General features: G+C 43.6%; 1 protein-coding gene across 2 annotated transcripts in view; it reads right to left on the bottom strand.

Moving 5' to 3' along the window:
• btbd11b (BTB (POZ) domain containing 11b) overlaps positions 1–16,020 on the bottom strand; it is a gene marked incomplete at both ends in the record, with an annotated part of 58,004 nt that overhangs the window by 16,600 nt on the left and 25,384 nt on the right. For both annotated transcript variants that reach the window (XM_080544834.1, XM_080544835.1), the window contains 2 exons: positions 401–605; positions 6,404–6,553. In XM_080544834.1, coding sequence (XP_080400960.1) covers positions 401–605; positions 6,404–6,553 — 355 coding nt within the window. The remainder of the gene's footprint in view (positions 1–400; positions 606–6,403; positions 6,554–16,020) is intronic.

The raw sequence follows: 16,020 nt of genomic DNA, 5'->3' as shown, positions 1-16,020 counted from the left end.
ATCTGTTGTGGACCGCCTAAAAGATTTGGGCTGAAACACGGTACTGTAGGTCTAAATAGAAAATGTTGCTAATGGTAGCCCTTGGTGCTAAAGTGTGTGTGTGTGTGTGTGTGTGTGTGTGTGTGTGTGTGTGTGTGTGTGTGTGTGTGCCTGCAGGGAGTTTAGGAGAATGGGATAGACCCCCCACCATCTCTTTTAAGGCCATCCTCACAAATGTCCCACCCCCCCCTCTATCTCTCTGTTTGTGTATGTGTGTGTGTGTGTGTGTGTGTGTGTGTGTGTGTGTGTGTGTGTGTGTATACGTGTATGTACTCCCATGTGTGTGTGTGTGTATATGTGTATGTACTCCCATGTGTGTGTGTGTGTGTGTGTGTGTGTGTGTGTGAGGGGTGCTTCCTACCTCTCTGTCTGCAGGGTGACCTTGGAGGGTTCCACATTGGGGTTCTCCCACTCCATCTGGGGGCAGTGCATGAAGTAGCAGAGGGTGTAGAGAGCCTCAGGCTCCCAGTGCACCAGGCTGCTTTTCTGGTGGATGGGGGTCCCGTTGCTGTGGTTCTTCACGTGCAGTGGCTGGAGGTGGTGCATGGCCCGGGACACCAGGTCACCTGTAGAAGACACCATGAACACAGACGCATTAAATACAGACATAGACAAAAACACGACGCGCACACACACACACACACACACACACACACACACACACACACACACACACACACACACACACACACACACACATAACATATTCTCCAAGCTCTTGCCCTTTGCCTAATCAGCCAGTATATTTTGATTATCTACTTGCACTCAAAAACAAAATGCATCTGCCAAAAAATGATTTCCCCAAATCAAATTGTATTCTCTTAGAATGGTATGTAAACAGTCGTCAGCTAAAATGCTTTCCAAAACTTCTCGTTGCCTAAGGGTCAGGAAGGCAGACAAAGAGCCAGCTGGGCCCAGATTCAGTCAAACAGAGACATAGTAAACAAGTACGGGAAGGTTTCAAAGGCTGCAGCATTTACTGTATCTCATAGACATGACTAACATCATCCCACATCATCTTTACAACACAACAAACAAACAAACAAACAAACAAACAAACAAACAAATGCTGTTCTGCATCTGCGTACCATACAATGCCATTCTACTAGTCGTTTTTTAAATAGGATAATGGCACAGAGTGGCAAGTGGCTATTATATAGTATAATATATAGTGGCTATTACGTATAATATTGTATATAATAGTGGCTATTACACAGAGGCTTTTATATATAGCGATCTGTTTCACAACACTGTATTCAACTGAACACTAAACAGTGGTCTTTCAGAAGTATCTATTTCTGACAAAACCCCATTCACTCATTTTAAATGAACAAGCAGACATACAGACAGAGGGATGGGTCAGTGGGGACAGTCATTCAAAGAGACAAATGAATTGTTTATTATCATAATTGTGCTTTTCCCTGCCTTCTGCCAGGATGCTATTTTGCCTAAACAATGAGACGGGGAGAGTGTGGAAGGAGAGCTGAAAGGCAGCGTTGGATGCTGGGAACCAACAGTCCATCATTCAATTGAACCAGGAGATGTTGGTGACAATGGAAACAGTGCAGTACGTCACACCACGCACGCATGCATGCACACACACACACACACACACACACACACACACACACACACACACACACACACACAATTGTACCAATGGGGATATAGTGTAGATAAGACATGTAATAGGGTCCACTTAAAAATTAGAAGAGGAACTGAGGCAGGCGGCTCAGGGCACACTGGTGTAACAGCCATCCTCATGTCTTATTTATGCTGGCCTATGACATTTCCTATAGAGGGGTGGCAGGCAGGCAGGCAGGCAGGCAGGCAGGCAGTCGTCGGGCTGGGGAGTGAGATTACTATACCCCTAACTAAACTGACTGCCACAGCACAGCGCCACAGGGCTTAACATAGGTTTAGTCTCCTCCTCTGGGATAACAATAGTAAACAACCATCTGTTACTGATGGAGATTGGGAGAGGAAGTTACTGATGGAGGAAGGGAAGCTGCATTGTTGATAAAAGTAAGCAGACCTGAATCACATGTCTCCCACATGTCTCCCACTGGGACTGTATATACTGAAAAATGTATGCACTCACTGCAATGTAAGACACTTTGGATAAAAGCGTCAGCTAAATAGCATATATTATATTATTATTATTGATTCAAGCTGCTAATTACCAACACGCTCAGTTATTTTATGTTAACAATGAGCTAAGAGATACACACAGTAACTATTGTCTTTGTTTATGTCTAATGTCCGATTTCAAGTGTTTTCCGAAGGGTAGGATCCTCATTACACACTGTATTACACGGCTTGAGACAATAACTTGGACACCTACAGTACAGTCTGCCTGCTCTCTGGTGCCGGGAGAGAGGAGTTCTTTCTCAGGGGTATAATTGCACAGCTTTTGTTTACAAGACAAACGTAATGAGAACTTGGCACCTATGGGTCAGATACCGACAGAATGTCCAACCAACCTCTCATTACAGCACTAGATGTGATGACTGTTTAATGGGGGGAAGGGGGCGAGTAACCGAAGCCTACATTCATCAAAGCCATAAAACAATCTTATTAATCTAGGCATACAATAAAATAGGGAGCAGCTGTGGAATTGTTTTGTTTTCTTTAAACGTCTTATCACATCACATCACTAGGCTTAGAGAATATGTGCAGACTGTACTGTAATGTACAGTGTATGTGATGATCATCATGATATTTCAATTATGTGCTGCTATCCAGCCATGGAGCTGTGTAATGGAGGCCCGGGGCCATACTGTATTCGACTGTTGGTCCATTACATTGCTTTCAGTCAGACCCTGATAGAAGCAGAAAGAGCTTACACTGCTGTTTACACTGCCCATTATAGACGTTTAAATTAATGATATATATACGGTAGACATTCATTCTTGAAGAATATCTTAAATGCCTCATGAGGTCAACTGTCTTACCCGATCAGAACTCAAAATAGAAGCTGGTTTTTACTCCATTGTTTGGAAACAATACAATTGTAAACACATACTGGACTGTATAGCTTCAAAACATGGTTAAAACCAACATTTGGATCTCATGCATGGTCAGTCCTTGTGGTTACATTTCTCTGCAAAAAAAAGTGGCGAGCCCACTCTGTTGTTGTTTCAATTACAGCTTGCACCTTTAATGTCAACATGTAATACTTCATAAACAGACATCCTTATGGAGCAGGTCAGATTGAGAGGCCAAGATCAGCAACCAAAATCCTAAACCACACAGTGAAAGTATTTGACGTCAACAGCTGAACAATACAGCAACAAAGCCAGGATCCCATCATGACAGCCGATTCTCTCACATCTCATATGCCCTTTCTTTCACCAATGGACATTGACTCATTTTAGAGAAAAAATCGAATCCAACCATGCATCCATCCATCCATCCATCCTCGAGTTCAGGAGAAGCTGGGTCGTGTTAGAATGGAGATACCTGACCTAAGACAGGGTTCCTACAAATTTCAACAAGTCAGATTTAAGACCTTTTTAGACCTTTTTTAGACCTCTTTGGATATAATTTTAGACCTGTTCGCGACACCATATGATAGCTATTTGTCCTCGAGGTGATGAAATTAGGGATTTCACTGCCATGCAGACAAAAAAGTCTGAAGGATAATTAATATAAAATAAATAAGTCCCATAATTACTCAAAAGTACATTTATTAACATTAACAGTTAACTGTAGAAAGTCACTTCAACGTGAAGAGAACAACATGCACAAAAGCTTCCTTGCAGGACAAGCTAATCTCATTTTTAAGACCTAGCACCTAGTTTTTTAGACCGATTTTGGAAATCCCTAGCATTTAAGCCCTTTTTAGGCCTTATAAATCGGATTGCTGGATTTTAGACTGGATTTTAGCCCTGTGAATCCCTTAGCACCACAGTGCGGGTCTGGTCCTGTCAACCTGAGAGAGGGAGACAGCAGTACAGACTGTGTAGCCCTCCCTGGGGGTAGACGGATGCACGGATGGACGGATGGATGGACACGGTAAGGAGGATCCGGCGGCTATACATCATACTTCCATTTTTATCAACTGTACATCCATGGTCATCTTAACCATTAAGATGCGTATTCATTTAGGAGAGGAAGGATTCGTTTAGGAGAGGGCAGTAGAGGGCAATTTTAGACTGCCATACTCCCTTCAGGGAAGGGCGGCGGGCATCGGATGGGCATTCACATTCAGTACCAGACCCTCTTGTCTCTCCCTCCACTAAAAGGCCATTAGCAGTGTGAACTGAACACAACCGGCACTTAGTCAGTTCTGCTCTGAATCACTGCCTGGGAGAAAAGGACCGACATACTGATTTCATCAACCGTGGCATCAGGACAAATCGAGAGAGCCCTGACAGTGACATTAAAAAGAAGGGACGATTTCTTTATTTTCTTTAAGTTCCTTGTATAGCATTCAGCTACTTTGTAGCTAATTGACTTTATCTAGTATCTAGTATCTATCTACTGGAGAGCACCTCAAGATTTGAGCACAACCATCGTTTCCTGTTCATGTGAATGTATGTATCATGTGACCCTGAATGTGTCAAAGCATCCAATGAGGTCATATTCTATAATGTCTTTTTTTCTTCCTATCAGTTGATTTATAGATTCCCATATGAAAATAGCCTGTATGCTGAGTATAGGGTATCTCCTGTCACTGGCATTTCCAAGAATAGAATGAGGCTGATGCTGTTGAATGTACTAAATTACATAGATCCATTCTCTCCACTCTCCACTCTTAATTCTCTTAAGAGAAATCTGAAGCAGGATTTTTCCTCCACTGATTGAGTGATGTCTCTCTCCAAGGTATTGTTGCATCATGTCAGATGTGTAGGCTGCTTTCCTGCACCTTTGCAGGGACTGCCATTTAAAAATATGCTAATCTGGCATTTAGCACAAAAGAAATTAGCCAATACTAACAAAGAGGAAAATGAATAATCTCTGAGATGGACGACTAAATGCCAATGCAAAAATACTGAACCTGCGATGGCTGTATGGAAACCGTGAGCAGCATTTTATGTCTCTAAATCCCATTTACCAAGCTGAGCTTTCTCCCTTTCCTTCTCGGCAGGCTGATAGGCTAGTCTCTGTTGACAATTCAGCTTTACTCAATAATTCATTCTGCAGATTAAACTTTTCACATTATGCTTTCAAGTCATATTGCTATTTACAAAATAAACTTCAACGGTTGATATTAGCCATGGAATACTCTCTAGAGAGTCTTCTCTACTAGACTATCTGCTTCTGTATTAGCAGTGTCAACACCTGCTCGTTGACCCCATCAATACTGCTTGTAAAAGGAGCAGCACACACAAACACACACACACACACACACACACACACACACACACACACACACACATACACACACACTGATTCGGCTTAGTGTGTAAGTGTCCTACACCTGACCCCTGCTAGTCCATTTTTATCCAAAAGAGAATTGGATCAGTGTTTATTCTGATGATAGGTGTTTACCCTGGACAGACGGGATGATTTTGGGGGTCATACTATTCTCCTAGCGTAGCTGGTTAACATTGGGTATTTGAGAAGACGGTCACGTGTGTTGGCAAACCAGTAGTTTGAGGCTCGGTTGGAACAAGTCGAATTGCGGGGCTACTGTTTGCAACCAACTTGACGTCGGTTTCACCCACTCGCTCACCAAAGAATTGGCTCTGACTAAATCAAAACGCCATGGGAAGAGATACAAAGGCTTGGGAACATACCAATACCTCATACCAGAGAGCACACTATTCTGGTCTGCAGTGAAAATACATTGACAAGACATTTCTTCAAAACACATACCGTACATTTAAACACCAACAACACTATAGGTGTCCTGTCGCGCCTTTGCCACAGTTAAATGAAAGCAAACAGAGCAAGGCGGGGAAAGAAATGGAATACATCCGTAAGGTCATCCTAATTTACCAAACATTTCTGCAAGCATAATCAATTCATTGAATGTATTCAATATACAAATATTTAATGTATTAGATGAATAATAAAATGTTTTTTGAATCCATTATCAGGACTTCTGGGTGACTTGAAGGGTAAATCGTGTTTTTCATTTGTATTGTATTAGTAGTGCTCTTGTCATTTCATTTGGGGTGAAATTAGACGTACAAGCACACACAGAAGCGCACGCACATACACACACACGCAAACGCACACGCACATGCACACACACACACACACACACACACACAGACAGACAGACACACAGAAGCGCATGCACATGCACACACACACACACACACACACACACACACACACACACACACGCGCACACACACCGACACACACACACACACACAGTTAACTGTACAGCATGACTGAGACAACTCACTGAGTTCAGAGATGCTGCCCACTCGTGTGGCCAACAGGCACTGTTCAATGGAGCGCAGCTCAGACTGGCTGTAGGCGTGGCCCTCCCCACTCTGCCCTGCGCGCTGCTGCTCCCTGTGTAGGCTCAGGCTCTCTGGTAGGCTCAGCACACCTAAGCGAGGGAGGGAGAGAGAGAGTGGGAGAGAGAGAGAGAGAGAGAGAGAGAGAGAGAGAGAGAGAGAGAGAGAGAGAGAGAGAGAGAGAGAGAAAGTGAGAGAGGGAGAGAATGAAGGAGATGGATGATTACTGTTTGGAAGGTTGGATTGAAGCCATTTTGGACGGTTGGATTTCTTATTAATCAACATTGAGTAAACATCAGAGAAGTTGTTTTGCAGCATTAGAAATGCAGTAAGAGAAAGTTAGGGTTACAGGAATGTCCTATTGATATGACATAGTTCTATTGGATCCTGTTGCATTGCAACAGGTGGAGGGTACAGCGGATATGGCCAGTCTTGTGCAGAGGGGACATTGATGCATGTACTGTATTGTATTGTGTTTCTGTATTGTGTTTTTTTTTTCCTAATATATTTTGCTAATACTTTGCTAGCACTGTAACAATTCCTTTGGCCCAGCTGGAGTTTCCCACCTAAACTAATATTGTCTAATATCTATAAGACACTTTCATCATGGCCACCAGCACAACCTATATTAGCTATCCCCTCGTGCTCAAAGGTAGATTGCTTTCCTTCACAATCCTAACACAATTCCTATTCTCCTTCTAGTCAGTGTTTCAACCCACTCATTGAAGCATGCAGTGTGTCACAATAGACAATGGCAATGACACTACACCCCAGGCAGAGGGGAAACATAGCCACGGTTTAGTCAGTTCCTCTGTCTTCATATGCAGCTAATTTAATTTACATGTCGCTGTGGTTGAGGTGCCATTATTCATCAAGCCTCTGGTGAACAAATAGTAGAGGCTCCGCTCGCCAATTATACATGATCAGGCCCATTTATTTTGTGATACACAGAGACGGCAGCCTGTTCTGAGAATCCCAAAACAATCTTTCATCATGTAAAAAAACTTAGTTGGACGGATTATTATTGAAACCCAGTAACCATGGAGACGCCAGTGGGGAGTGCCTGGTTGCCATGGAGGTTAGGGAGAACAGGTGTTCCATGGCGCAGAGACACACGGCGCTGCTCAGTGACCGTGACCCCTCCCCCTCTACACCTCCTTCAGGTAGACCAGACCCCAGGGAAGCACATACAGAACGCAGGTCTCTGGAACTCAATTTGACACCAGACTCCGCCATCTGCTAGGTTCACAGAATTGACTGTCTGTGTACAGCTACAATTTTAATTGTACCTACTATTTAATCTACTGTACAATGCTATCTATCTACTGTGCCGATGTTAGACTAGATGTTAGATATTAGTTGAATAAGTCATATTTTATACGCCCATCGTTTGAATACACATACACACGGCAGCCACTGTGGACGTGTTTCAGCGTCAAGCCTTCGTCAGCACAGAGGTTAGTCGGCTTAACGAAACGATAGCAGACTTGGAGCGACCCACTGCTGACGAGCGAGGTGTTACTCCTTCCTCTTATTTCTTCCTTAAGCTCCCTCCCTCTGTGTCTCCCTCCTTCCCTTGGCCGTCCTTCAGTCAGACCAACCCAGTTCTGCTGGATAGGCATTAGACACACTAGATCACCGAGATGTCAGGATTACCAGTGCAGGTGCCAGAGTGATGTTCACTGTGGGTAATAGGCCAAAGTAAAGAGCAATATGAAGGCTCTGAAGAAACATGGAGTTTGTTGTTGAGTCCCCCATTTTGCTCGATCCTCATACTCATAGTCCTTTATATTATATTATAATATTGCTTGACAGTGTACTGTCCATTGTGAGAAATAACAATGAAGTATTTCTTGAGTTTAACTGCAGGCATACCGTGCAAACATATCTAAAAGCATGATCAAACATGTCAGTAAATACTGTAAAGTGAATGCAAAAACCTACTATACTGTGCATCTAAACTGACAACTGATAAGCGTTGCTTCCTCCTATTCCCTTTCGGACAGCTTAACCATGTGGATTTTTAACTTTATTATTCTTTATTTTTGAAATCATTTGTATTCCAATGTACTTGGACTGCTGTTCGAAATAAACTTGAACTAATAATAATAATAACAACGTGCACATGAAAGACACCTTTGCTTTTGCAGCTTCAACTTCCAACTTCCCAGATCCTTGACCTTAATGTTGGCGTGGAGGATCACCCAGCCACAGGGGCCAGCTGAGCGTAGTGGCAGGACTGGCTGGCTGCTCACAGCTTTGGCTGCGACAAGGTGACTCACTGACTTCCAACGCATCCCACTGGCCTTAGGGGAGCACTGCTGGAGTACTTACACGCCAGCTACAGTAGCCACTCTCTGTGCGTGACACAAACCCGTGGCTGCATCTCTCCCAGAATGCCTGTCACTGTAATGTAGCTTTAACCTGCCCGTGATCAGTCACCAGAAATCAGATTAAATGAACCGTGGTGCTTCTCAAATGACGCACATGTCAAAGATTTATGGCATTTGTTTTACTGGGGCAATGCACGTACGTAACTGCATGCATAATAGAATAAAATGTCTTGCTTTTCTATGATATATCAGATGTTTATGATTGCAGTTACAATATTATGTGATGTTATATGTAAATGTTGTGCATTGTTGGTTTGAGAGACCAGCCATTTCATCCATAAGATCTACTCTCCTTTAATTGTTCAGAACCTGTGCCAAGTGGCTGCTATTCAAATTGTTCACTTGTGTGAAAGCAACTGAGTCATGAGGTTGAATGCACCAGAGAGCGAGGAGAGTGAGTGAGAGAGAGAGACAAAGAGAGAGAGATAACGAGACAGAGAGAAAGAGAGACAGAATATGAATTCCAAAAAACCTTTATTGGCACCAACCAGGCAACAGAACAAAGGGTGCCCCCACATAGCATTAAACTCATAATAACCAAACTCCACCCCGCAGCCTTGCTGCCCCCAGTCCCATTATTATAGCACCAGCATCTGTAGAACCTGCCACCAGAATCTTATTCTTTCTGTTCTTCCAGATTGCTATTGATAGAGAGCGAGAGAGAGAGAGAGAGAGAGAGAGAGAGAGAGAGAGAGAGAGAGATCCTCCAGACAAGCCACTCTCACTGAGAAAGAAGCTCCCATTCAAACCTCTCTCCGTGACGAACACATGATAATAATAGTCAATAATAGGGGTTTTCTAAGGTGGATTATATCTCATAAAATCATCTAGGATTTTCATTAAGAACTTTCATTAAAAGCCCTGGATTGGAATGGAAAACTGATTGTTATTTTTTTGTATGTAAACGTAAATGTTACGGTACTGGACACCTTACAGGAGGATGAACAAGCGAGATGAGTTTCATTTGAGGCAGCCATATCACATGACCATGCAGTGAGAGTCCTTCCTGTGTTGTGTGTCTCTGCTTCCCCCTGTCTGTCTGCAGGTTCTGCAGTTGACTGGCAGGCGGAGACACTCGAGCCTGACTTTCCCAGACTTCACTACAGCACGCAGGCAGGAGGCTGACCTCGATGTGGCTCCGACCCTGCACTTAAATCTATTTTAAAAGGGGACGCAGGGAGCCTTCTTCTTCTTCCACAGAAAAAAACATGCAGCTCTGCAGGACTACATCTAGTTCCTCTCAGGGTTCCCACAACACAGGGAGTCAGACGTCCCCTCGCCTCAGCCCTGGACATCCTGTGTGTGTGTGGACACCACATGCGCACCACATGCGCAGGCGCATTCGGACGTAACGGCATCCGTTGCATTCTCACTTGGAGATATTGCATTCCATTTGATCATTTCCAAAACGACTTAAACAGAGAGAGAGAGTGAGAGAGTGAGAGTGAGAGAAAGAGAGATAAAGAGAGAGAGAGAGAGAGAGAGAGAGAGAGAGAGAGAGAGAGAGAGAGAGAGAGAGAGAGAGAGAGAGAGAGAGAGAAAGGAGGGCAGAAAATAAAGAGAGACAGAATACCTTGTGCCAAAGTATGCAAGCCTGAGTGTCCATGTAAAGGGTTAACCGTGAAACTGTACATGGGCCGCAGTGATCTGGCCCGTTCTGGGGCTTCTCTGACACGGGGCTCTGCTAGACCAGATGGTAGCCGTATGTATACAGAGGGAAGGATCAACCGTGGAGCAAGGGCTAGGAGAGATGGAGAGGCTGCAGATACAGAAGAAAGACGAGGGGAAACCCAGGATAGGTGGTGGATACAGTACATGACTGCTTCATCCGACCTTATTTATGGCCATCTGTATTTGGGCGTGTAGAAGAAACTACATCTGAGAGAAGTCAAGGTTTTGCAGTTGGACGGGTGGAGGGGGAAGGGAGAAATCCCTGGGATTACTGTGAAATGGTTGGAGTGTGTTTTACTACTCTAGAATACCCAGCGACCACAGTATGGTCTGAGATGAGCCACCGACCACAAGTCTTTAATGGATTTGTAGCAGTGAGCCCGGGTCCTCCGAATTCTACCTCCACCAGCCTCTCCTCCTGGTTTTGTAGTGTGCCAGCCGACCACAGGGATGTTGGGAGTTGTACAACAAAGTTAGATCACACAAGCCCTGTGAGGAAAACTATCTACACATGCACATGTCTGGTTGAATTAACTCCATGAGAGAGCATGTCAACACGACATCAACCACACACACACACACACACACACACACACACACACTTGCACACACTTTTGCACACACATTTGCACACATACCACATAATATGCATGCAGATTTCCACATATGCACATCATAGTCATATGCATAAGAACACCAGAACAACAACGACTTCTTTGATAGCCTACAGACGCAGTAAATCACAGCTCTTGAATTCCATCTTGTATCATTTCAAGCGTTTTGCCTTTTTCGACGTGGCAATGGAGGTAGGGGACGCCACCTGTGGAGAGCGAGATGGAGAAATAAATGTATTCCTTTGTAGAATAAATGTATGTAGAATAAATGTATTCCTTTGTGCAGCTTTGCAAGCAGACCATATCCACCGTGTCTGGAAATGTGCCCTTGTGTTCACTGACGTGAATGTGAAAGGAAATAAAGGAAATAAAGATTGCACCTTTGTGAGTGCGACCTCCCTTCCTGCCTGCAAAGGCCAGGCTAGAAGGCCTCTATTCACCTGACACTCCACCTGACATCCTTATGACATCCTCATGGGCTGCAAGAGACGACTCAGTACATCTCAATCTCCGGTCTTATCCCAGTACATCACACACACACACCTACCTAACCTGCAGAGAGTACAGTAGACAAAAAAAAAAAAGTTTTAGTAGAAGGCGATAATAGGGAGAAGGTTTTTCCTCCTATCAGTGGCCCCGGGCCCGAGCTAGAGTACTCTTCCTGCAACGAATGGTGGACTGCTGATTCACATGCTTAGTATTCAAATGTATTGATTGTAAGTCGCTTTGGAATAAGGCGTCTGCTAAATGCCAAAAATGTAAAATGTAAATGTAGACAGTACCCTACTACACCCCTAATCTAGTCCTCTCTCTGCTCTGGACAACATGTTGGTGAGAAATATTACTCCGTTTCAATTAGGGAACATTCAATGCACGATGGTTTACCTAATGAAATTTCCTTGGGAAGATCAATACTTCGTTCCATTCCATTCCATGTCATTAGGAGTGACATTTCTGAATGAGATCAACCACCAACCATGCCGTGCCGTACTACAGTGCTGTTTAGTCGACGATGACTGACTGAATGGTTTGTGACAGGTACAGTAGGGGGATGGACGGTCTAAAAGAGTAAAGGCTGTTGCATCAGCATAAACAGAGCAATCACAGCCCAGGGAGGAAGGCATCACACTGACACTGACAGCTGACAGGCAGAGGCAGAGTCAGGTGCACGTCACTGAATCAAACACACACACACACACACTCACACACACACACACACACACACACACTTAAACGTATACACATTTATTTTTTCACGGCATTTAGCAGACGCCTTTATCCAAAGCGACTTACAACAAATACATTTTGTCTAAGTAAGTGAATCATATATCCATCAGTCATAGCAAGAAAAAGTAATCGATGCCAGGGCCAGGGGCCATTGGTAGTCATAATGCTAGAAGAATTAAGATCTTTTTAAATTATTTATTTACAATAAAGAAACTGTACAGGAGGTTAGAGGGGATGACACACACACACACACACACACACACACACACACACACACACACAGGCAAGAGCTGACTGACAGAAAAACGGTGTTCTACACAAACACTGTTATGTTATCCTGAGATTTAAGCAATTTCTCTATTATCTCCTCTTTTCATCTCATCTCTTTTGTCAAGGGTAATAACATTGTGTATATTCCATGAGTCACTTGTTCCCGGCAGGAGGCTTTCCACACAAAGCTAGCAATCAGAGGCATCAGAGAGAGAGAGACGTTACTGAGCTGATGCTGCACTCTTGTACTGTTCAATTCACTCTCCCCAAAAATTACAGCTATAGCTATTAGTCCTGGATAGGCTTTCCCTTACTGTGACATGACCCAGTATGGTCAAAGGCAATTATGTGTCTGTATGTGTGTGAGTGTGTGTGTGTGTGTGTGTGTGTGTGTGTGTGTGTGTGTGTGTGTGTGTGTGTGTGTGTGTGTGTGTGTGCGTGCGTGTGTGTGTGTGTGTGTGTGTGTGTGTGTGTGTTGAGGTTCGTCGTTATATATAAGATCATCAACTAAATGGACAAGAACAACGTCAAAAATCAATTAAATGACGAATGAACAAAATGCACTTGTAATCAATTTTTTTAAATATTCAACACAGCAGTAATTACTCATATGGCACAAGAGGCTCTGGTGCAATTTAAAAAAAAAATAGTAATATCATAAAGTGAGATTTGCTGCCAGGGGATATTTTCCACTGGGTCATTTTACATGGATGACATCATATCTAGTTGCTCGTTAACATTGGGACCTTTACAGTCATGTTAACAACTCTCCCACTTGAAGACCCGGGACACTGCAATACTGACAATAAAATACCAATGTGAAAAAGAGCCACATTTCATAGACTAATGGGAATAGCACCCTTGAGGCAGTAGAGGGGTACACAGTAGAGGGGTACAGTAGAGCAGAGGGCGTCCAATCTAGGACCCTGAGTGTGCATCTATAAATTGCCTGTCAGTATTCATCAAACTCTGCATGTAAAGATGCTACTCTCATGTAATGTAATGTAAATCAATGCAGCAACATGAACGTGAGCGTCCTGGTCGGTCTCCCAAGGGGAGACGGTAGGTAAGCTATCATCGATTCTACAGACTAAGAGAAAAGCCATCATGCTCTCCCAGTGTTGTAGTTGAAGATATTCTTTCTGTGTAAAGAAGAACAAGACAATCGTGTATTTGACACTAACACGGCAGGTCTCCAATCAGGCCATATCTATTCCTGCTGAGCCTTTTTGGTCAAGACCCACAATGCATTTGGAAAAAGACATGAAGAACTAAGAGTGTTATCATAGAGGAGAGTTGGATGGCTCAGACTCCTCCTACAGTACACTGGTATATGATAGAACGTGAAACCTGGATGAAAACAACAGGAAGGAAGCAATTCATTACTGTAACTGTATTGTGCAGCCTTTTGATTCGTTAGTCCACAGCCGGAGATAGACAATCTACTGCTCTGAGTCAGATGATGAAAATGATGGAATTCTGTCTCTCTCCCTCTCTCTCCCTGTCTCAATATAGCTAGACGATCGAGGGGTTAATGAACTTGAATGTGAGGAAAGGAGACAAAAGTAGTTCTTTCATACAGCAAATGTTTTCACCTCTACCTTTCATAACCATAGTACTATGTATACATACAATAAACCCATTCACACAGACTGCACTCTACATAGATCCGGCGGCCCCTACAGAACCTTCCTCTTTCATGCATACCGTATTCCCTCCCTCCCTCCCTCCCTCCCTCCCTCTCACACATGCGGGCACACACACTCACACACACACACACACCTCACTGAATATCCATATAATAACGGCATGCTGCAGAGCGATATCAAACAACAATATACAGTAGAGTATGTGCATTCCCCCTGGGGGCCCGTGTCACAAACGATAGGAAACCATCTCTGATAGCTGCAGACACCCCGAACAGTCCCCCACTGTCTCCTGCGTCATTAGAGCTACATGCCGCGCTACATTCTCTCTGCTCCCTGCTCTGATTCCTCAATCACCCCACTGATTACTGGCATACAGGCAGAGACCACTACTATCAGTCATCTCACAGATAACATAGACATACAGCACAGAGGAAAAAGTATGTGAAGCTCTACACAGTTTTCACATTTTGTTACATTGGAGCCTAAAATTGAAAGACAAAGGGAAACACACTATTTTTAAGAAATGTATAGAAATAGTTAAATAACTAAAATGTCCTGTGTGAATAAGTATGTGAGGTACAGTTGGGAGGGAGAAACAAATAGTGGTTTACCTTATTTATTAATAAACATTAATCTCTCTGAAAGGTTTATGCCTATCAATAAGAAGTGGAGGCCATTACTCTCAAGTGAGCAGCCGAAGAATAATGAAACATTAGAGATGTACCGCCGTGAGGCCGACGGCGACTTTGAGAAAGCCACAGACCTCAAATATTAAGATGGGAGACAACTATCTATGGGTCAACAACATCCCAGTCTCCCAGTCTATCTATGGGTCAACAACATCCCAGTCTCCCAGTCTATCTATGGGTCAACAACATCCCAGTCTCCCAGTCTATCTATGGGTCAACAACATCCCAGTCTCTCCCCAAAACAGAAGCGTAGAGATACAGTTCTATTCTATATCTATGGGTCTATTTCCTGTTCTACATGAAAAGAAAAAAAGGGCATTAAGAGCCATGTGAGATTTTTTAAAAGAGACCATCCAATCTATCTTCAGCTTGGAAAAATGACACAGAGGTGAGCCACCAATAGTCAATAAGAGCGTTTTCCCCTGAAGGCATTATCACAGAATTATGATTACTCTTTTTTTCTCCTGTAAGAGAGTGGATGATCATTACTCTTCTCAAAAGTTGTTTCAGTAACACAGCGGTAATTCGGGAGAGAGCGACCTCCAAATTGCTCAGTAATTGTTTAACTTACCTGGTGCAATCTATCATTTTGACTTTGCAAAGTAGCTGTGTGTGTAATATGGGCACAGGAAGTGGGCCAGGTTGGCAGAGAGTGATGAGGCCAGGGACCTCCGATGGCTCACCGTACCCCAAACAGCCTTCTCTGGGGGGGTGACCTCCACCTCCCTGTTAGGAGCCACTGTAGACAAGCGTCCCGTCACTTTGATGATGTGAGAACAACCAGCGGCGGATAAGATGGTCATTCAGATTCTACCACTGAAGGGAATTATAAAGGAGGTCAACAGTTCGACCGTTTTGTCATATGAATGTATGTATGAAAGAATGTATGTATGAAAGAATGTATGTATGAAAGAATGTATGTATGAAAGAATGTATGTATGAAAGAATGTAGACCAATGTGACCAAAGACAATGTCCCCTTTGTGTTGGTGCTCGACGTTCCATGATCACGCCATTCGGATGACGGATTATAGCCCCAATAGAGCA

Source organism: Nansenia antarctica (genome assembly GCF_963989245.1).
Source record: "Nansenia antarctica genome assembly, chromosome: 14".
Classification (NCBI taxonomy): Eukaryota; Metazoa; Chordata; class Actinopteri; order Argentiniformes; family Microstomatidae; genus Nansenia; species Nansenia antarctica.
The sequence above is the reverse complement of the archived record's forward strand: the minus strand, read 5'-3'. Positions and strand labels throughout refer to the sequence as shown.